This window comes from Dendrobium catenatum, unplaced genomic scaffold (genome assembly GCF_001605985.2).
Source record: "Dendrobium catenatum unplaced genomic scaffold, ASM160598v2 fragScaff_scaffold_716, whole genome shotgun sequence".
NCBI classification, from domain to species: domain Eukaryota; kingdom Viridiplantae; phylum Streptophyta; class Magnoliopsida; order Asparagales; family Orchidaceae; genus Dendrobium; species Dendrobium catenatum.
In genome coordinates this window covers 22,713,060-22,737,681 of record NW_021319178.1, presented here as the reverse complement: position 1 = coordinate 22,737,681, position 24,622 = coordinate 22,713,060, and the positions used below count along the sequence as shown (strand labels likewise).

At 34.3% G+C, this 24,622-nt stretch overlaps 1 protein-coding gene across 1 annotated transcript in view; it reads right to left on the bottom strand.

Moving 5' to 3' along the window:
- Nucleotides 1-1,209: 1,209 nt before the first annotated feature.
- The window catches only part of LOC110097232 (basic leucine zipper and W2 domain-containing protein 2), a 39,569-nt gene continuing 16,156 nt past the window's right edge, over nucleotides 1,210-24,622 (bottom strand). Inside the window, exons 2-4 of the mRNA XM_020823496.2 lie at nucleotides 14,417-14,678; nucleotides 13,720-13,928; nucleotides 1,210-1,507 (exon numbers count right to left, since the gene is read on the bottom strand). Of these exons, the coding sequence (XP_020679155.2) occupies nucleotides 1,441-1,507; nucleotides 13,720-13,928; nucleotides 14,417-14,678 (538 nt within the window). The 3' untranslated portion in view covers nucleotides 1,210-1,440. The remainder of the gene's footprint in view (nucleotides 1,508-13,719; nucleotides 13,929-14,416; nucleotides 14,679-24,622) is intronic.

The window sequence follows — 24,622 nt, the reverse complement described above, 5'->3', positions numbered from 1 at the left end:
CGTATCTACAATAATTAAATCATATTTAAACTTTGATCATAAATTCAAACCATGTTTTCAACTCATACTCAATCTTTGTTTAATCAAATAAATGCTCAACCCTCATTAAACTCTATTCAAATTGTACCTAAAACTCGCTTGAATATGATTCCAATTACATTCAAACAAAATTTAACATGATCCAAAACCTACAATAATATAGTTTAAATTGTGTTTTAACCTATTTTATTTGAACCGATCATAGAATCAAAAAGTGTGGTTGCCTGTTAAAGCTAAAGCTTCATTTAAGACAAATTTAAATCATTATTTTTTTTTCTAATTTCAATACATTTTGTACTAAAAAATAACAAAACAATAAAAAAATCATCCCAAACAAAATATAAGACAAACTACAAATTTTTTTTTTTAAAACACGAAAAAACCATCCAAACGAAACCTTAAAAAAAACTTTAACACATGTTTTCTCAAAAAAAAAATAATAAATGTATTTCTTTAACTACAACTATCATGAGAATTATTAAGTCAAATTCCTCTTGAGAAACTACCATCAAGAACAAACTCGAAGCAACTTTTTAAAGGACTTATAAAAACAATTTTTAACTTACTTTCTTAAGAAAACAGATAGCCTAACAAATTTCTTTCAAACAAAATGCATCAACGCATCACTTGCCAAAAAATGGCAAATTTGACCTATTCAACTCTATTTATACTGAATTAGAAATGCAGACCGAACCTCTTTCCACAATTTTTAACTCGAGAACGGCATAAAATGTTTATCGGTTTAAAATCATAAAAGGTAGTAAAATAGGATTTATCATACAAATAAAAATATTTAGGAATGGACTTGCTGATTTTTGCTGATGAACATGAACATCATTCAAAAAAAAAAAATTATTAAAGGCAGTAAAATAGGAATTACCATACAGATAAAAATACTTGAGGATTGGACATGCTGATGAATGACCAGGCATCTCATGACGGTCCAAGCATATCTGCACCAGCATGAGATGGTGGTACCTTCCAATTAATCCGAAATCGAAACCATTCCATTAGAATACATAGGCAGGGAATTTGAATGATACAAAATGAAAACGGGCGTTTCCAACTCAAATCAATGAGTGATGATTAGCAATATGATGAAAAGTATTTTTAGATTTCAATTCCTTGGCCTTCAATTCCAAACAGATTTCGAGTTATAGTAGTATGTCATAAGGGAATGAACTGTCGCACTAATAATAATCCAAACAGCGAGTTTATTAAATGAATATCTAAGTTAAAATATGTAAACAAACATGTCACTAAAAATTAGAAATACTTAAATTGACATAGGCGATCATGTTCGACTGTAAATACAATTTCAAATAAAGATCCATGTAATACTGCAATACTCCTCTCTAATAATACAAGTCTTCTACAGCTTCCAGCGGCTAGCTCACTGGTTTATTCTTCTTCTTCAGCTTCTTCAAGCCATTTAACAAATGGCTCAAGAGATTTCACAAAAGTTTGCCTGTAATGTTGCATGAAAGAGTTAGTATACACACTTACAAGAGGGAAGGCTAACCTATAAAAAAAATAACCCAGGTAAACAAGACCCAACTGATTGCAAGGAGCTGGTACAGGAAAGATTTAATTGCGCTACAGATCATATTTCCCTGACCCCTATTTTAGCGGAGGCTTTTGGCTCTCCCCCAGGTCTTGTTAACGGAAATGATCAATTGGATGAAGCAAAAGTGAGGGGGTCTAATCGGGTAATTAGAAAGACAACATTGCCATAAAGACCTAAAATACAAATAGATAAAAGCAACTTGCCCTTTCATAATGATTCGAATAGTGTCACCCACAAAAAGACAAAACCATTCCACATTGGACTACCGCACAAACAAGTCACCAATGGATAAAAAACAACATTACATGGATTTGATCCTTAAGCAAAGTAACAGTTGGAAAAAAACAAAGAAAACAAACAAACAAAATTTCTTGGTCACCAAATGAATCAAATTTACTGGTCCACTATACATACATATTTTTCTTGGTCATGTTGATCACGTTATCGCAAGAACCTAAACCCGATTTAACAAGTCATTGATCTTGAACTGACTCACTCGGCCAATGCCTTCAAGTCACCGAAGATTGATAACTGTTCAGCTTATCCAAGGAGACATATCCAACCCTCAATACTCATCTATAAGGAGCATATCCAAAGTTGCTTACTTGTCCAAAAAATCCATTGGACCGGTCCGCGTGTACCTACCTAGGCGCGAATGAGACGGAAATTCTCCACCTCCTACTCTAGCCGCATGAGCCGCAATGCCCACAGAGCTTTTTAGGAACATTTTTTTTAGGGATTTGGGAGGGAAATTTTAATGTATGGACTGTTTAGGGATTTCCTCTTGATTTGTATGCATTAAATACTTGATTTTTCTAGGGTAAGGGCATCTTGAATTTTGCTGAAATTTGAGATCTCTTAAATTTAGGTTTTTCTTTGGGCTCTAGCGGCGTTTAGAGATTTGAGAGAGATCGATTCTCCTCTCGAATAGAAGATCAATTATATCTTTTGCTATTTTTCGTTGCCCTTTCATCAAATAATACAAATTATATACAATTTTTGTGATTTTGTGAGAATTTTTGTGGAGAATTCTCATTATTTTCCGAAGATTGATAGGAAATACTTGAGACCTACAAGTGTTTCCTATCAAATTGATATCATAATAATTCTTGCGACAGTTGGTGGGCTGTTTTTGCAAATTCCAGCGACTGCTCTTGGGCCGCTAAAGAAGGAAAGTGTTGTTTTTCGAAGGAAAAATCCAAAATATTTGTGCTTGCAAAAATTCGGAGAGCGATGGTGGCAAAAAATGTGGACGCTTTGGAGGAGAGATTGGAAGGAGAGATGAAACAAATCAAAACCACGGTGGAGGACAAAATTTCTTCCATGGAAGGGCAAGTTGCGAACTTATAGGAGATGATGATGAATTCCACAATCAATCGGAGGCTTCCGTGGAGAGAGGGCCAGAAGGACAGAATGCAAATTCTAAAATCCGTAAGGATAAGGAGGTAAAGATCGTAGAGGGAGAAAGGAGAAGATGTCATCGGGAGCATTTCCACAGGGAGGATAGAAGAGATAAGTTTGGGAAAAGGCATGTGTATGGAGGGCAGGAGCAACAGGGCGCTGATGGGGAACGTGGGGAAGGAAATTATGTCCGTCGAGGGCTGATTTTGAAGGGAGGAGAGGAGAATTCGAATGAGGTTATGGGTATTAAAGGGGAAGGGAAGATCGGAAGACTTAGAGGGGGTCAAACACTTGGGAAAGGAAAAACTATGGAGGAATGAGGGGAAACAGGGGAGATCAGAAGGTGAGGAAGTTGAAGATGCCTATCTTCGAGGAAGAGGATGCGTATGGGGAGAAGAGTTGAAAAGTTTGGAAGGAGTAGATGGGGAGAAGATAGAAGCACTAGACATGGTTCAACCACTCCTACAGCAGTATCGAGAGGTGTACTAGCTAGTTCAGGGGTTTCCTCATCCACAGGAATGCGAGCATGATATCATCTTGAAGGAAAGAGTCACCTATTAGTTTTCGTCTGTACCATCATCCCCAAATCCAGAAGGATGAGTTTGAGAGATTGATTATGAAAATGTTGGAGAAAGGGATCGTTCAACCCAGTGTCAAGTGATTTAATAGCAGTTTCCTTCGTTTCGGTTTGAGGACAAGGAGGCACTTTGGGAGGGGAGCATTGATGGACCGACCGATTTGATTAGGAAAGGAATCAAGAAGTTTTCTAAGCAAGAAAGAGCTATTTTTGAAGGTTCTTAATCAAAGGAGAATTATTTAGGAATGTTTAAATTACAATTGGGAGAGAATTATTTAAGAAAGAAATCTAGTTTGAATTTAAAATCTAAGAGATAATTATTTAGGGAAAATGAGGAGGAATTAAGGGGGGATTATTTAGGAAAATTTTAATTACAATTGGGAGGAAATTAAATTTGAAATTAAATTATTTAGGAAAAAGGGATTGATTTGGGAGGGAATTATGAGAGTCTATCTAAGGCTAACAATAAGGTGATTTCATATTATGTTTTGGGAGTTGCAGAATTTAGTTTATTCTTATGTTATTTGGGGTCTAGCCGACAACTAGGGATTTGGGCTTCCTCTCCAATTGAAGATCCAACTGTATCTTTCTATTTTTCTTTCATATATCTTGTAATAAAAATAGTTATGATGTATTTTTCTTCCTAATTTCTTATTATCGTTCACTGATTTCTAGAAAATTGCATCCACTTCCTATCATAAGAGCATTTAGATTTTGCTCTAGCTTAAAATTTTGTAATTACTAATACATTTAAAAAAAATAAGCATATCATCACTTATAAGAATAAATATAATAAAACACAGATTGATTATTTTCTTTAAGAAAATAGAAAGAAAATAGATCGTTTAGATTACAAATATTATAAATGTATTCCTAGTGAAAATTCATGTATTAAAAATCACATATTAGTTTGGAGCTATAAGATAAAAAGGAAGAATATAAAAAATAAAGTAAAATATTATTCTAGGATTAGATGAGACATTTAAATAACACTAACAAAATATTTTGAGAGTAAGATTCAAAAATTTTATGATTTTGTTAGACATGCAAAGAGATGAAAATTAAGGATTTAGTTCAAGTGAGAAATGTATTAAAGATGAAGATCAAAAAATATTTTCACTAGAAGAATATATTCAACAAAGGTGGATGAAAAAATTTGATAAGCTTTTAAATAAAGATGGTGAAAATACCTTTGAATAAACCTTAGCACCCTAAAGGAAATTAGAGTTTTTATTTATATAGGCATTTTCGTAAAACAGAAGTTAAAGAGGCATTAAAAAAATGAAGTGTGGAAAAGCTGTTGAACTTGATGAATTCCAATAGAGGTGTGAAAATGCTTAGGAGATGATAGAATTTCTTGGCTTATGAAGCTTTTCAATATTATTTTGAAGACTAAAAAGATGTCAAATAAGTGGACTGTGTTAATTCCTACTTTTAAGAGTAAAGGTGATGCATAAGAGTGTTTGAATTATAGAGGAATTAAGTTAATATGTCATATTTGACTATGGGAGAAAATTACTAAGCATAAGTTATGACCTATGATGCACCGACACTTCTCCTCAAAGAGGCGTGCAGTGTCCGACACCGTATCCGACACAACACTCGTCCGACGCTCCTCCGACACATGTTGGACACGCCAAAAACGTGTCCAACAACAACAACAACATCAATCCTTTATCCCACTACATGAGTCGGCTACATGAATCATTTTTCTCCATTATGTCCAATTAAAAGTCAAATTCTCGTTTAAATCTATTAAAGAAAGGTCATTCCTAATATTTTCTAACCAAGTCTTTTTAGGTCTACCCCTACCTTTCTTAACATAAGTCAAATCTAATACCTCTACTCTCCTAACCGGGTCATCAGAAGGCCGCCGTTTTATGTGACCAAACCATCTAAGGCGAATCTCTCTAATCTTATCTTCTACTGGAGCTACTCCAACCTTTTAACGTATATGATCATTTCATATCCTATCTCTAAGGATAAAGCCACTCATCCACCTGAGCATCCTCATCTCTGCCACACTTAACTTAATATTATGCTTCTCTTTTAATGGCCAACATTCGGCACCACAAAGCATTGCAGGCCTCACTACCATCTTATAGAATTTTCTCTTAGGTTTGAGGGGTATATTTCTATCACATAACAAGTCCGATGCATTCCTCCACTTCAACCATCCAACTTGAATTATGCTAATAATATCCCCATCAATTTTACCATCACTCTGAACAATAGATCCAAGATATAGAAAACATGTACTCTTACTAATGACTTGATCGCCCAAAGTCACAATCCCCTCACTAGGTCTATTACTACTAAAATTACACTCCATATATTCCGTTTTAAATCTACTCAAGCGAAAACCTTTAGACTCTAAGGTTGACATCCATAATTCAAGTTTACCTTCAACTCCCTCTTTAGTCTTATCAACAAGAAGAATATCATCAGCAAAAAGCATGCACCAAGGTACATCCTCTTGCAAATGTCTAGTGAGAACATCCATGACTAAAGCAAAAAATATATGGGCATAAGGCTGATCCTTGATGTAACCCAACCGAAATAGGGAAATACTTGGTCAATCCACCTTGTGTTTGAACAAAGTAATAGCTCCTATATACATATCTTTAATGATTTGAATATAAGCATTATTGACTCCTTTCTTTTCAAGAACTCTCTATAGCACTTCTCTTGGAACTTTATTATATGCTTTTTCTAAATCAATAAATATCATATGTAGATCATCCTTATTTTCTCTATATTTCTCCATCAAACCTCTTAATAAATGTATGACTTCCATAGTCAACCTACCCGGCATGAATCCAAATTGATTTTGAGAAACATTAGTATCACACCTCAACCTATGCTGCATAACTCGCTCCCATAGTTTTAAAGTATGACACATTAACTTAATACCTCTATAATTCGCACAATCTTGTGCATCACCTTTATTCTTAAAAATAGGAATTAACACACTAATTCTTCACTCATCTGGCATCTTTTTAGTCTTCAAAATAGTATTAAAAAGTTTAGTAAGCCATTAAATTCCTTCATCTACTAAGCATTTCCACACCTCTATTGGAATATCATCAGGTCAAACAGCTTTTCCACCTTTCATTTTCTTTATAACCTCTCTAACATCAATTTTACTAATACGCCGATAAAAACAGAAATCTTTATTTTCATTTAGGGTGCTAAGGTCACTATAGTCAATCTTATTTTCACAATCTTCATTAAAAAGTTTAGCAAAATATTTCATCCACCTTTATTGAATATCATCTTCTAAGAAAAGTATTTTTTGATCTTCATCCTTAATACACTTCACTTAAACTAAAACCTTACTATTCCTATCTCTTTGTTTGGCTAACATATATATATATATATTTCCCTCTTTAGTATCTAATCTATTATATTAATCACTAAAAGCTAATGTATTTGCATCGCATATTATTTTCTTAGCATCCTTACGATCCACTTTATATATTTCCTAATTATCAGAATTTTAAAATTAAACCAATTTTTATAACAAAACTTCTTATTTTTAATCTCTTATTACGCATTTGGATTCCACCACCAACTATTTTTACTATTAGGAGTTTTTCCCTTTGAACTCCAAGGATATCTTTTGCAATATTCTTAATATCACTAGCCACTTTTCCCACATAACATTAGCATCCTTATGCACAGACAATTTTAAGATCTAAAATCTTATTCTCAAAAATATTTTTATTAATATTCTTTAAATGCCCCCATCTAATCCTAGAAAATCATTTAACTTTATTTTTTATTTTATGCCCCTTTATCTTAAAATCTAAAACTAATAATCGATGTTTGATACATAAATTTTCACTCGGAATAACTTTACAATCTTTGCAATCTAAATGATTTAATTTTTTAATAAAAAAATAATTAATCCGGGTTGTACTATATCCATTTTTATAAGTGATGAGATGTTCATTCCTTTTCTCAAAATAAGGTATTAGCAATTGAAAAATCATATGTCAAACAAAAATCCAATATGATCTTGCCACCTTCATTCGTCGTTCCAAACCCATGGCCACTGTGAATGCTTTTAAAATCATCTACCTCTCTACCAACATGTTCATTTAAATCTCCTCCAATAAAAACTCTTTCTTCAAGAGGTATCTTTTATATTAATTTTTCTAACTTATTCAAAAAATGTAATTTAGAACTCATATTCAAACTTACTTAAGGAGCATAAGCACTTATAATATTAACAATCTTATCATCAACAACAATCTTTAAAGCTATAATTCTATCTCTAATCCTATTAATTTTTATAACATTATCTTTTAAACTCTTATCTATAATAACACCTACACCATTTATAGTACGACTCCTACCCGAATACCAAACTTTAAATCCTAAACTATTAATTTCCTTAGCCTTCTCTCCAACCCATTTAGTTTCCTGAATGCACAAAATATTTAACTTCCTATGAATCATAATATATATTAATTCCATTAATTTTTCTGTAAGGGAACCTATATTCCAAGTTCATATCCTAATTTTAGTTTTGATGAACTAGCTTCTTCGCCCACATCCGTCCTTGATGTGAAAGCCCTTGCATATTTAATACTGCACCCGGGCGCCGGTGCAGCGGCCCTAGCACGTTTGTCACTGTATTCAGGCCATACAGCGCGTCGCTTCCAGGAGACGCCCTAGCATTAACACAATTTCTTAAAGGATTCATGTCATTATTATTCGACAAGTTTTACACTGGTTGTTGACTACCTAACGCAACCCTCCACTTTTTTCATCCAGGACTTGAGACCTGGCAACGGTAGTGTTAACGTCGAAAGGAGTGTCCGATTAAAAAAATATTAGATACAAATTGGACATGCGTGTCAGACACGTATCTTAAATATTTTATGAATTTTTTTAAAATATTATTTTTTGTATTTGGCAGAATTTAAACTAAATTTCTTATTTTCTACACACAACACCAAATCAACGTCAGTACTTAATACCCATTCATCTAATATTCTCATTTTCATTTCTTTTTGGCAGTGAAGGTATTTTCATCTCCTCTCTCGGTGACTGCTAAACGACATCGATGCATGACTCTCGACATCCTAATACTAATCATTTTTAACACAAATTCTAGTTAAATGATTTTATTTATTTATTTTTAAAACTATACTTATTGAATTTTTATACATTATTTTTAAAATATAAAAATTATAATATTGTGTCCTATATTTCCAATAATTAACATGTCTCGTGTCCGTGTCGTGTCGTATCCGTGTCGCTGTGTTCGTGTCTGTGCATAATAGGTTATGAAGTGATACTAATGTTTCTCAAAATCAATTTTGATTCATGTTGTGTAGGTCTACTATGGAACCTATATATTTATTGGGAGGTTTAATGGAGAAGTATATAGAGAAAAAGGAGGATTTACATATGATATTTATTGATTTAGAGAAAGCATAAAATAAAGTTCCAAGAGAAGTGCTATGGAGAGCTCTAGAAAAAAGGGGTTAATAATGCTTATATTCAAGTAATTAAGGATATGTAAGCAAGAGATGTTATTGGTGTTCAAACACAATGTGTTTGGATAACATCAAGGATTAGTTTTAAGCCCATAACTTTTTTGCTTTACTTATGAATGTTCTTACTAGACATTTGCAAGAGAATGTACACTGTTGTATGTTTTTTGTTGATGATATTCTTCTAGTTGATAAGACTAGGGAGAGAGTTGAAGGTAAACTTGAATTATGGAGGTCAATATTAGAGCTTAAAGGTTTTCATTTGACTAAATCTAAAATAGAATAATAGTGTAATTTTATAAATAATAGATCTATTGCGAGGATAGTGACTTTGGGCAATCAAGTCATTAATAAGAGTACATATTTTAGATATCTTGGGAATATTATTCAGAGTAATTGTAAAATAAATGGGGATATTATTAGTAGGATTCAAGGTTTAAGATTGAGTAAATAAGCCTCGAGGTGTTTTTCGTCCGTGAGGCGAGGCGTAAGCCTGAGGCGGTGTGAGGCGTAAGCCTCACGGACGAAGAATTGCGTAAATGAGAATTTAAAGGTTATAGCAGATAAATAATAATAAGATTCTATCATACAATAAAAATATCTAAATGACAAGTGAAATTAGTGGAAAGTAAAAAAATATATGCAATAAAATCATATTCCAAAGTACATAATCATAAAATATTAGTCTATCAAAACTCTCAAAGTACAAATAAAAAAGAACATATAAAATCCAATCATGTTCCATCACTAAATGGGTCTTCAAGGGAATCTTTTTCTCCAATTGTATTTATGAATGTCATATCTTCATCATCTTCAATGTGACTCACTTTTCTCTTCTCTATTCAATAAGAATGATGATTATCATATTAATTGCTCACTTGATATAAATATAATGTAATAGCATATAAAAAGTTGTGTAATATCTTTATTTGGTTGTTGTGCTGCATAACTAGTGGATGTGTGTGTTGTGGTAGTAGTGGATATGCCACTTGATCTGTTTCGCCCCTCAAGACATCCACACTTAGATCCTCTAGTTGCAAGTCTGTAATGGTAAATCTATCTCATCATCTATGAACCACTCATTATCAAATGCCACATCATCACACACCAACGGGTCCTCATCATCCTTCAACCCCTTGTTCCTCAACCTCCTTTCTCTCAACCTCTTGTTGTGCATAAAATACACAAGGGAGTTCATTTTGAGTGTTGAAAGTCGATTTCTTTTCTTGTTTGCACTTGACAATATATACTCCAGTTTCGCTCACACTCAGAAAAAGAACAAGTGAGGCCCAAAACTCTAACAGCAAAACTCTGTAAATCATGAATTGAATCACAAAATTGGATCTTCCATTCAACTATTTTCAAAAAGAAAAATGATAATCATAACATATTAAAGTGTTATGCATTTACAAAAATAAGTATACCTGGAGACCGCTTGACAATAGTTGATTTTGCTGCTTACAAACCAAAAAATCCCTCCCTATTCCGAAATAAAACAAGTTGTAAATCTGCAAGCTCCCTGACGGTTTGGCCTGGTATTACTCGTTCCATGCAATGATACAAGTAAGCTTCACCTCCGAGTTTGAGGATTTTCACTCTGAATATTAAAATTGAGGATTGAGATAATACGCTACTGCATGTAGATGACGATGTAACTGAACCTCTCATCGAGCATTAATGATATCCCAAATCTCTCTATAACTTGCCTCCTCTCCTCCCAAGTTATGTGCAATCAACTCCTTGACCTAATCCATAGCATTATAAATAAAATTCATGGTTGGTTTCTTCTCGGCATTCACTAAATGTAGAACTTGTATCAAGGGTCTCGTGCTCAATATGGCATAGGTCAGAATAGCCCAAAATTTATCATTTAGAATTAGCCTTCTTATGTTCTTCCCCTCAGTTTTCTTCCCCCACGCAGAATTAAGCCATTGTGTTGATGTAAACATTGCTTCAAGAGGTTGTCTTACATCCAGCAGGCTCTGTAGTGTTAAATAAGATATGGCAAACCTGTAAAATAAATTTGCATTAGGAATTGAAAATGATTTGCAGTGAACAAACGTAATAACGAACCCAGTGGTTACAGGGCGAATGATTTCCTTCTTCGAAAAATTTATCAATAAGGCTAAGATCCATGAGTGATTGTATATAAACTTTGTGATCTTCTTAGCCCTAGAAAGAGCGCTCTTGTGTTGAGGTAAATCACCAAGTTCCTCCAATATGAGATTGATAGTGCTGCGTAGGGGGTCCAATACAGGTGTTTCCTCTTCTCCATCAACATTTAACCATCTACTTTATATGTACTGGCATTTTCAATCACCACCTGAACAACCAATTGCTCCCCAATCTCTTCAACAACCCCATCTAGTAAATTGAAAATAAATTCAGCATTTTTAACTTCATCTGAAGCTTCAACTGATCGTAAAAATACTATGCTGTAGGGATTGTTGACAAAAATATTAATCAAGCTCCTGCTCTTCATGTCAGACCATCCATCTGACATAATGGAAACACTAGTCTCAATCCATGTCCGTTTAATCTCATCAATGCTCTGCTCTATGTTCTGCAGCTCCTTCAAAATCCATGTTCGCAACTCGTACATAAAAGGTGCTTTCAACCCTCTCCCATACAACCTTACAGACCACAACATATTGAAGTAAGCCGGCGATGTCGCACCATTAAATGGTATGGCATTCTAAAAAAGATTTATGCTAATATCCATGCAAACCTATCGTCGACCATCTCTGGTACCAGCAGCAGGTATCATCTGTGCTTGTCCTCTATCCTCTCCTGGATTAATTATATACTGGTCCATAGGATCTCGTGCACCTCTTTATGTATAGTGGAGGAAGAGCCCTTTCCACTCTCGCTCCCGAGATAAGCACCATGTTCAACCCTTTCATCAAATTGCTCTTGTTGTAAATGTTTGGCCGTCGTACTCTTTTTCATATAAGTTGTAATTTCCTCCACGTTACCCGGAACATTCGCACAAGGTGCAACATTTTTATATGAGCTAGATAAGTGTTCCTTTATGCGAGTTACTCCTCCCTTCACCACCTTATCACAAAAATTGCATTTTAAATACAAATGTCTTCTCGCCGCCTCCTACATCAACTTGCACATTATATTTCCAAGAAGGGTCACGCCGCAATGACGTATTTGTTTTTTCCTTGCCTCTAAACCATGTTTCTTAATGCAAAAATTCGAAAACAAACAAAAAATCAAAAACCCTAGATTTTCTTTCACTTGAAAATCTTTCATTTAACTAAAAAAAATTACCTAAAATTGGTTGTGGACTTCTAGAGGGCGGCCGGACACTTCAAGATCGCCAGAGTGAGGCGACGCCGGCGGGAGAGGCGGCGGGAAGGGAGGCCGAGCATCGTTCGAAAGAGCTTGCGGCCTACGGCTTTTTTTTCCACTCGGGTTCAGGTATGGCTGATAGGAGAGGGGAGGAAAGAAGTATTATTTCATTTAGACTTAGGTGAGTGGGTCCCGGTTATTAGAGGCGTGCGCCTCACACTGAATTGCGCAATTCAGCCTCAGAAGCGCGCCTCACAGTGAACGAGGCGTACGCCTCATGAAGATCCAAAAAAGCTTAAGCAATGAGGCGATTTTGCCCAGAATTGCGCAGAGGCACGCCTTGAGGCGCCCTTCTGATTGCGCAATTTTAAACTATGGTAGGATTCAAGTTGGATGGCTGAAGTGGAGGAATGCATTGGGCATGTTGTGTGATAGAAAAGTACCCCTCAAACTTAAGGGAAAAATTATATAAGATGGTGGTGAGACCTGCAATGATTTATAGCGCAAAATATTGGCCATTAAAAGATTAGCATAAAATTAACTTAAGTATTGTATAAATAAAGATGCTCAACTAGATGGGTGGCTTTACTCTTAGAGACATAATACAAAATGAGTATACACGTGAAAGGGTTGAAGTAGCTGCAACGAAAAATAAGATTAGAGAGAATCGCCTTAGATGGTTTGGTCATATAAAATGTCGGCCTTCCGATAACGAGTTAGAAGAGTAGATGTATTAGATTTAACTTATATTAAGAAAGGTAGAGGTAGACCTAAAAAGCCTTGCTTAGAAAATATTAAAAATAACTTTTTTATTAGATTTAAATGAAAATTTGACTCTTAACCAACACCATGGAGAAAAAAATTCATGTAGCCGACCCCTCGTAATGGGATAAAGGCTTAATATTGTTTGTTATTTTTATAGTTTTATTTTTTTTTATAGGCATTTGAGTTAATAGATTATTTCCCATAGAATTTCAAACTATCTTTCTCTCTCTCCATTCTCACACAGGTTCTCAAGTCGAACCCCCAGAACTCGTCGGCTAGTAAGGTCTATTATGAGCCACAAACAAACTTGAATCGAACAGATTGCACAGGACCTATGAAGGATTCTATATTGATCCACTTAGTAGATCTATACTTTTTAATTTAAACTAGCAGAAACACGACAAAGTGAAATCCCTTATACAAGATTTTACTTCTAAGCTAATTTTTTCAACCACCACTTCCCCCTCCCCTTGGATTTTTCCTCCCCTCCTACCCTATAGGAAAATAGAAGAAAAGGCCACATCATTTAAACAAATGTGCACAACAAAAAGAAAATTCTATACCTTCCCTTTGGGTTTGAACCTTTGCGAAACCAAAGAAGAATTGTATCCTCAGCCAATACATCTTGATCATAAAGGGATCTAATAATTTCTGGGAATATCTTCATCAGTTTGGCATCCTCATAACATTGGACCTGAACTTTGTAAATAAGTTCAAGTTCCAACTTCCCACTTGTACAAAAAGCATTTAAAAGTTCAGCCCACGTTTTAACCTGTATAATAAGAAAACAAGTGGTTAGAAGTATAATTTAAACTTATTTTCTGGTCAAACTAGGAAAGAAGATGTAAATGATGTCAAGTTCTCCGGACAACAAGAGATGTACCCACATATACGTAACCAAAAAATTTTTACTCTTTCAAAGTCGTAATATGATTTATGAACAAACGTTTCATAGCATGTCAGTGAGCATCCTTCTTTTTTCTTGCATGAGATTGATCATCCCAATTGAAACTAAAAGCGCGATGACTATTTAACAATTTATTTTAACTCATGAACATCTTCAACAAGGGGATCTGATAAATACTGTGCAAAAAGATTTCCAAGGCATGTCCAACCATCAAGCAATTAAAAAGCATATGAATAAATCCAGTGCTTCAAGTAAAGGTAGTTAAATTGTTTAAATCAGGAGTATTATGCACAAAATGGCCATCATGCGATCCAGGAAAGGGTTTAGCTGGCAAGAAACATGGCATAGCTAACCTGACGTAGTGCCGCATTAGCATTCTGTTGCTGGTTCTTTCCAGACCACTGAACTGCATCCATTAGTACATCCCACAGCAAGCGGACAACCTCAATATCAGGCATATTAGAATCCCTAACTTGCAGCTTCATGGCCTCTATAACTTCAGAAATATCAGTCTCCTCTTCAATTTGTGTTTTCAATGCTGACTTCATCTCCTTTAGCTTGACATCAAAAATTTTTTTTTGATTGTATTCAACAAGAGAAGACAGTCCTTCTTTCCTGAAATGTATAAATAAACTCAGGAAACTTTGCGAAGCAGAAAGACAAATAGCCACAAGAGAAGGAGATAACAAAAACCCTTTTATGCTTCTTGTTATTAACAAACACAAACTTTATTACTGATACTATTAAGATACTTTAATATGTATTTATCATCATAAAAATTTTTACATTGTCAAGATGTATCTGTACGAAGATTTCTATAAGCACTGCAGATTACAGGAAATTGTAAGCAAACAGAAACATTGAATAAATGCTAACTAATGGAGGGGGAAGAGGGAGGAGAAAACAGAGAAATCGCCATACACAACTTGAAGACAGGGAGAAAGAACACCATGGGCAAGAGACAGAAAATTCAATTGATCTCACATCCTCACTAATATTTTTTATTCATCAATAATCAATAATCAATAATGACATGAATCAATAATCAATAATCAATAATCAATTATCTATTATAAGCCATCAATCCCGATTTATAAAAATGGGATTATAAGGATAAGGTCAATTAGTTAGAATTGAATTTAATCCTATCCCCGGTCAAACTTTATCCTACCAAACATTCAAATTCAACCCCAATATTACCAAAAGAAGAAAATTCAGCCCAAAATAATAAATTAAATAAAAAATAAAATAAAAAATCAACCATAATTAAATATGGTTTCAAAAAAGGCTTGAAAATGATTTAGTTCACCTTTGCAGCGTAGTTTACCTTCTCTTGATTGATTGAAAAAATTGTCTTTCTTTACTAAATTAGTTGAATTGTACAATATCAATTTCTCCAACCAAGAAAGACCTCTTCCCTAGATAAGTTTGTTTGTTGTAGACATGGTGGCGGGGACACTAAAACTAGATTGCCTAATAGAGTGTCCAAGCAATAAAGCAAACTCATTCTTTAATAGGAGTGATTTAAGAAAGATGTAATAATCTAAATTAGCATATAACTCTAAGATAATGATAGATGAACCAGAGAAAAATCTTTAACGATATCTGCATAAAACACTATTCCTTACTAAACAATATTCTCAGGCACTTCATTGAACAAAAAATTTAGCTCAACCTCTAATGATATATTAGCATCAACCTTATACACAGTCATAAAGTTAGGTGTTGATAGCTCATAATTATCTTGTTCATAATTATAAAAAAAGATAGTATAATCATAAATATCTTCATAACGACCATCAGCGAGGAATCTATCATCATAAAAATCATCATAAGAATCATCATCAGAGAGAGATTTATCATCATAAGAATATTCATGAGAACCAATATCACAGAGAGAAACATCATCTAGTTTTGGCACGTACTGTTAAATTGAAAAAGATTTTAAGATTTGTGAGGTCAAAGGAATTTGTGAAACCTGTATAATGGATTTCATGGAAATAAGTGAAGTGTACATTTGAGAAGGTTTACCACATTGCATAACCCACTGAATACTTAATTAAAACCAATTCAAGGCTTTTCATAGCATGCATCATCAAAGTAGATGAGTAATAGGAATCATAATAGCATTCTATAAGTAGGTGACGAGATCTGAAAAAGATAAGACAAAGAATAATGAAGACTATGCCAGTTACATATTGATGACCTTTTTATACCATTATATGATGCCTTTAAAGCTTTAGAAGTCGGTGGAGAGAGACTTCTAAGAGTTTCAGTTGAAAATTCCCAATGCAGAGAGAAAGATAGCACAATTCTCGAAGCTCAAGGTTCCATTCAATGATAGAAGAAATCATCAACAATGCTGTCCCCAAGGGAAATCAAGTGGTGAGTCTCCATCAGATGATCTTTGAAGAGAATAAGAAAGATCAACAACATTGACATAGCAAGGGGTCATTCCAGGCAAAGATGTGCGGTGAGATTTTTGCAGCTGGGAGCACAACAAGGCAAATGGTGGGTTTGGGAGAAGAACCAAGAGAGGTGAATGTGTAGGAAGTGGGGTTTGAAGTTAAGATAAATATGTGGGTAAACTACAAAGACGTTGGGTGGAGGGTAGCAGCATAAGGTCATGCAGTTTGGCAAGAAGAGTATAGAAGTAGAAGATTACAGTAAATCAAGATATTAGTACAAGATTACGGTGAATCAAGATCCATAACGTTAAGCAAGTTCCAAGTCAAGGAATGAGAGAAATAATAATCTGCGGATTGTGATAGTGAGAGTTTCACAAATAGGATTTGTTAGATATTGGTTCTTATTTAACATGTTATTCAATTTTTAGTTAAATTCTTTGATTTAGGTTATTTTACCTTTTTGCCCCATTGGGTTATTTAGTATAAATAGGGGTGACTTGTATTGTTTGAAGATAAATGAATGTGAATGAATAAAAATCATTTCTGTTTTCCCCCTTCTAAGACAAACCTATGAGCAATAATCCAAGAGAGCGGTTGGCTCTCGGTCTAGGCAAGGAAGACAGCTAAGGTGGAGGCTATTCTCGCAGCAAAGCAGGAGAACTGAGCGGCAGAACAGGAGAACTGGGCAGCTATTCTTGCGGCAGAAGTAGGAAGGGATGCTGGCTAACCGAGAACTGTATATGGCTGGTTGCTATGGACGGTGCCAAGGGAGGAGAAGAATGAACTAATTCAATTGTTGGTGGATTCAATTCAAAACAGTAAGATAGCATTCAAGATATCTCTTCCTCCAAGGATTATATTAAACAAGTGATATCAGAGCTTGGTCAAGAAAGATCAAGGGGAATGAGGAAGGTGTTTATTGAAATCAAGAAAAAGAAATTCCAGCCAAGAGGTGGAGTTTCTTTGTTGTTCTTTGTGGAAAGCAACAGGAGGAGAAGAGGCAATTGGCGGGGAAGACATTTCCTAGGCTACTCTTTGTGCAAAGCAGGTGGAGGAGAAAAGGCAACCCATAGGGAAGACCTTTCTTGGGTTGTTTTTTGTGTACAACAGGTGGAGGATAAGAAGGACCAGTGGTGGAACTATTCTAAGCTATTTTTCTGCAGACATTAGGTTGTTTTTGTAGACAGCAAGCAGGGGAGAAGCTTTTTTTGTGGATAGCAGGTGGAAAAAATTTTTATTAGTTGATCTCTGTGAATAGGAGGTGGAAGATTCTTTGGGTTATTCTTTGTGGATAGCAGCTGGAGGAGAGCAAGTGGTAGGCGGTGGAAGCCTTTCCTGGAATATTTTCTGTGGAAAGCAAATGGGTTGATTTCTGTGGAAAGCAGCTGGATTGGAGGCCTACTAAAGTTTTCTTGAAGGAATGATGTCTATGGCTAAGCTTGAAATTGAGAAATTAGAAATAGAAATGTTGGACAGCCATCTTGAAGGTGTTGCTGCTGCTGAAAATAAAGAAATCAAGGAATCCATCGAGGAGTTGCAAGGGAGGAATTATGGGCTGGCTAGAGACAGATCTCAGCGTGTAAACAAGGTTCCTCAAAAGTATAAATTTGCTGATGTGATTTCTTATGCTTTATTAGCAGATTCTATGCAATGTGATGAACCTACCTCATACAAGGAAGCAATGAGGTGTGAGGAGAGAAGTGAATGGAAACTTTCTATGGAAGAGGAAATGGCCTCTTTAAGGAAGAATCACACTTGGGACTTGGTGGAGAAACAAAGAGAGAAGAAGCTAGTCACTTGTAGGTGGAAATTCAAAATAACAGAAGGGGTTCGTATGCATACAAGGGTAGGCTTGTAGCAAGGAGATTCACTCAACAAAAGGGGTGGACTATGAAAGAAATCTTCTCACCAGTTCAAAAGTACACATCAATTCGTGTGCTCCTTTCTTTGGTTGTCCAAATGGACATGAATCTTAAGAAATTGAGAGGAAGGGGAGCCGAGGTCAGTGTTATCCCAAGGCTCCTACATTGATAGTGTGGTGAAAAGATACAACATGGATTTGTCAAAATCAGTTTCTACTTCTTTTGCCTCTCATTTCAAGCTTAGCAAGGATCAAAGTCCCAAAGAGAAAGAAGAAAAGGCATACATGAGCAAGATTCATTATCAGAATGCCATGGGAAGCATCGTATATGTTATGGTTTGCAAACTGGTAAAGATTCTTTATGACAAACAAAGTGTTGTGTTCTTATCTAAGAGCCTATGGTTCATGAAAGGACTAAACACATAGACGTCAAGTTTCACTTTCACAAAGAAATTGTGTCAAATGATATGGTGGAGATTATGAATGTATCTATAGAATATAATGCATCTGATGTGTTGACCAAAGCTCTTCCAAATCATAAGTTTCAGCATTGCTTAAACTTGTTGAGGGTAAGGGAAAAATCCTAGCATTGGATAATTATCACATTTCTAATCAAGAGCCAAGGTGGAGATTGTTAAATATTGGTTCTTATTTGACATGTTATTCTATTTTTAGTTTAAGTCTTTATTTTAGGCTACTTTATCTTTTTGACCCCTTGGGTTGTTGTAGTATAATAGGGGTGACTTGTACTGTTTGAAAGTGAATGAATAAAATTCAATTTTTCCCCTTCAAAGAAAACCTGTGAGCTCTCTCACAGTGCAGTCATCCAAGAGAGCAGTTGGCTCTCGATCCAGGCAACAAAGACAGTTGTAGTGGAAGCTGTTCTTGCAATAAAGCAGGAGAACTGGGCCCCAGAACAAGAGAACTGGGCAGTTGTTCTTGCGGTAGAAGTAGGCAGGGAGGTTCGCTAACCAAGAATTGCAGCTGGCTGGTAATTGTGGACAAGGCCAAGGGAGGAGAAGACTGTGCTGATTGAATTGGTGTTGGATTAAATTCAAATAGCAAGATAGCATTCAAGATCTCTCTTCCTCCAAGATTTGTTTTTTAACAGGATTTACAAGGAAAATATGGCTTTTTCTATTTTGGCAAGGAAAGCACATATTACAAGGGTTCGTGATGATGCAATTAGCAAAGGCACAAAAAGGTGGCTCATTGAACAAAAAATAAAGAAAAATGAAAAATTCTAATATCAATATCGATGGAGTGAGAAGAGGAAAGATAAATGCTAAACTTCGTGTACATTGTTTGGAGATAGGGAGTACTACGCATATAGAACTTGAAACAAGAGAAAGACTTGGCCAACATTTGAATTGCATAACAAAATATTGAGAATTTTCTACTTGATAGGCAAAGTACAAGCCTCAAGGCATCTTAAGATGAAAACCTTAAAATCAAAGCATCAAATTAATAAAAAAAGTGAAGCGAGATCCCCTCCATAATAACGTCAAATTAAAATACTAAATTAACATCAAACTAATAAATCTCCAACAACTCCCAAATCAACCTGAACAAGTAATGATCGACATTAACATTATAATTTTTAAATTCAAAAATATTCTCTACTCCCATATTTAGTGGGTATTCATTAAAATCATCATTATAATGAATTATTTTCATGCTCTCTCATCCTCACTTGTGTCAATATCCTCCTAATTTTCCTCCTCATCTTTGATCACAACCATATTTCTCTACCTAATCAATAAAAATCAATAAGAACATTAATTAAAATTTAAAATAATGACTATGTAGATGATTACAGTTTTAATTATATGCATTTTTTTTAATTAATGTTTCCTCTTACTTTACTGTTGATTTATGTTGCTCTTGCTCCTTCCTACATTTAAAAAAATTAATATTGTAAGGTTCCTCTTACTACTACGATGATGTAACTTCATCATCATCCTCAAAAAATCATTCATAATATGAAAGCATGTTATTACAAACAAACAGACCTTCAGTGTCCTTCAAAACTATTCTTCTTCAAATGTTTAATTTTAATCATTTATTGTACATAACATAAACCAATGAGTCCAACATTACGATAGTTCAATAAATAACATTGATACGATGTGTAAGCGAAAATAGCAAGTAAAAGAGAAGAAAAACATAGGAACACCAAGATAAGGTTTATTTTTGGTTTATCTCTCTAATAATGAAATAAAATGCAATTAATATAGTATTCAAGAGATAAATCAGCTCTTCTACAAACCCTAGATGCCGCTAGGAACTCACAATAACACTAGGAAATAAAACTCCGCATTAGCATAAACTTAACTCTAAACAACTCCCCCTTAAATAGCCCTAGAATACAATAATATAAATAAAACCTTCCTAATCAGATAAACATACTTTAGAAAAACTTCTTAAATAATTAGACCATTCCTAATTAACCTAAAACTAATTTAAGAAACCTTCCTAATCAATTAGCAGCATAAAAATATTAAAAATTCTTTCCCTCCCTTACATAACGAATATTAACTTTCATGTGCCCCACAAGGGGGGCTGAAACCCCCTCCCTGTTACTGCTTTGGTTCTCGCCCAACGGTTTTGCTGGGTTTAGTCAGTATGGGCTGGCCGAATAGCTCCTGCCATCCTCTAGCGTAACAATACCCCCTCTCAAAGACCTACCGTATCCTCAAGGTGGAAATCTAAAAACTGCTGCTTCACCCTCTCATATGACTCCCATGTGATGTCATTGTCGGGTATGTTCTTCCATTTTTTCAGCACTTACTCTCTATCCCTTTTATTACCCTTCTAGCTCCAATGTTTCTAACACCACCTCCAAATACTCTGTCAATGTCACGAGTAACTTTGAATTAGATGCATCATCACTAATAGCTCTCCTCATCTATAGCACGTGGAACGTCGAAAGTATAATAGTGGTCCGGGATAACTTCAATCGATAAGCCACTGCGACAATCCTCTCTATAATATCATATGGACCAAGTAGTTCGCCACCTTGATTTAAATTGTTGCTAGTCTCCAACTTATGTGTTTATCACTTCGAACTTCAAGTATTCCATGAATGAATCTATCCAACTTGCCAAATTGTTGTTCTCAATTTGAATAACTTCCTGCTTATCGATCGTCAGACAGATGATTCTCACTACTGGTCTCCCATCAAGATTTTGTTGCTTGAAAAGTAGATCGACAAGTTAGCTCTTTTCTCATGGAATTTAGGAGATATTACAATATTATAGTTTTCTAATCTCCAACTTTACTCTAAATAAACATCTCATAAATAGCTCATCTTTTACTTCATATCCCCCACCGATCTAATTCACCATCAACTATGAATAAAAATTAAAAACTAATAGAGTTACCCCAAACACAGTGGTAAATCGCAAGCAAACCAGCAAAGCTTCATACTCGATTTAATTGTTCGTAACTTTGAACTCTACGCTCACTGACTGAGTGACTTGGATTCCAGACTAGCTTTGTAGAACCATACCCGCACCGATTTCCTATTTGCTTGAGGCACCATTGTCGTAGAGCATCCAACATTATTGTGGAGTTGTCACCTTTAACTTAGTGCCTTGATTGTTGAAATCCACAAGTCAGCGAGTGTCAAAACCTTGATGGCTATCCTTGGCATATAAGTGATCTAGAACTCGCTCAGCTCCACTAACCATTTAAGTAATCTCCTAAAGTGATATGGTTTGGCAGGCATAACTTTTAGTGGGTGGTCAGTTACCACTTGATTAGATGGCCTGAAAGTAAGACCACAATAACCTCGTCACATTCCATGATCTAATTTGGAAGAATTATTTTTTTATTTATCTTTTAATAAACAACAACTAGAGCTACTTAATTTTTTTTATCAATATAAATAATAGAAATAAATTCTAAAATTCAAAATATCCATATCATTATTTCTCTCAAAAAACATATACATTATTGAGGATCTATATAATCATATCACAACTCTATCCTGAGTACAAAAGAATAACAACAGAAAGAAATAGAGCTTGAGGAATCTTGATCATTTTGACACTCTTGAACATATTCTCTAATCTGAAATCATTTAAATCACATATAATGAGCTAAACAGCCCCGCAAGCAACTAAATTCCTATAACTGAATTCAAAACATGGAAAAAAAGCAATATGCATATCATCAGTCAATTTATAAATAGTAACAATCATATGATTAAGAATCAGCGCAGAAATAGTAAAACTTACATACAGTAATAGTAGAATTTGTAAATAGTAAAATAATAAGGTACAAAAACTAGTAAAACAGTACAGTGAGAAAACCAGTAAACCAGTACGGGTGTAATATTGATAAATTAGTCGTCGTATCAATACTATCAATTAGTAAAGAAATTGTATAAATCGGTAAAATCAAAGAATCGATAAAAACGGTCGGAATCATATCAATAAAGTAAAATCCTATAAAAATGTGCACATGTTATTCAATTATTTTATATCAGAATCAAATTAATATTTAAATCACATGCTTATCAGTATATCACATGCTTAGAATATCATGTGATGATTATAAGTACAGTGAATCAATATCAGTAATATTAAAAATCAATCAATAGTATCAAATAGTATCGATACCATATCAATAACAGTATCAGTAAAGTAATGCAATAACAGCAAATATGTACAGTGATAGTAAATCAATACAATATCAATAAAGCTATATAGTAATAATAAATCTGTAACATGCATTTTGATGGTTATACTAAACAAAAGTTACGTGGTTAAAATTTTACCAATATGAATTTATCCTCATTTTTTGTAACAAAAATACAAATTTAATAGGAAAAATATCAAAAATATTAATTATTGAAATCAGAAATAAGATAATGGTTCCTTAGAATGAGAAGAGTAAATCTCTCAATAGGATTGACTGACAAAAATTACTCTATAACCTCAAAACTCAGGCTTTTTTTTTTCTCTCCTCTCCTTTCTCTTATTTCTCTAATTCTTTTCTCTATTAGCCAAAATGAATAGGGGATTAAAAGCTTATGTTAATGGTTTAGGATAATTATAATAAAATAATATTATGTTATTGATATAATTATAATGTATTTAATTTTAGTGCAAAATTCAAATAAATCTTTTTTTGTTCTAAAAATTATAAAAAATTATCCATAAAATAACTCATTTTATTTAAAAAAACATTAAAGAAATCGATTTGTAAAACAGAAACCTAACGGTCCCAAAATCTCACTTGTACCGACATGTATCAATTTCTTAAGAATTTGCACCAATGCATAAAAATAATGAAAAAATTTGTGTAAATAAATCACTACAATATCTATGATATGATAATTTAAGATGATTTGTGATTTAAACTTATATCGAATTCTGAAAAAAAAATTATTTGACTCGATTAAAATACATGTTATTACACACATGGACGAGTTTACTAAAGCCCATACAAGTCTCTCCATGATTGAATACATTTTGCTCTGCGTCCCTGAGTGTTTTACTCATATAGTACACAAGTCATTATTTCCTTCTTTTACTACGAGTACCAAGCTGATGACATCTTTACCACCCCTAGATATTGCAGCAAATATTTCTCTAATCGTGGGCTTTGTTGTAGGGCTGATGAGGTGAGAAGATATTTTAATTACTAGATGGCGTCGTCGCAGTCCTTAGTTCAACATAATTTCTTTGTACTCTTGATTGAAAATGGGTGAGCATCTCTCATCAAGTCGAGAAATTAAGTGATTGATTCCAACAACTTGCACGGTGAGTCACTGAACCTCATTGCCCGTCTTGGGCTATTGCATTTCCATAATAGCTTTCACTTTGTCTGGGTTTACTTTGATGACATAAAGTGTGAGAAGGAATCCCAAAAATTTTTCTGAACCCGCCCCAATGGTGCACTTCATGGGGTTCAGACACATGTTACTCTTCGAGGGTGACAAATATCTCTTTCAAATCTTTAATGTGCTACTAGAGTGACGTGCTTTTTACAAGGAGGCTGTCTAAATATATCTCAATGTTCCTCTCCGTCTAATTTTTAAAAACGTTATTCATCATCCTATAATAGGTCAATACTACATTTTCAAATCAAGGTTTAAAACTGTGTAATTAGGTATAGAGACATTTTTATTCATGAGGCGAGGCATAAACCTCAAAGCATTTCGAGGTGTAAGCCTCAAAATTCAAAAATTGTGTAAAGTGAAAATAAAGGTTAAAAGCGATTTTTATTAAAAACCTAAATAATAAGTTAAAAGGATAACAATGTTAACTTCTTATTGAACT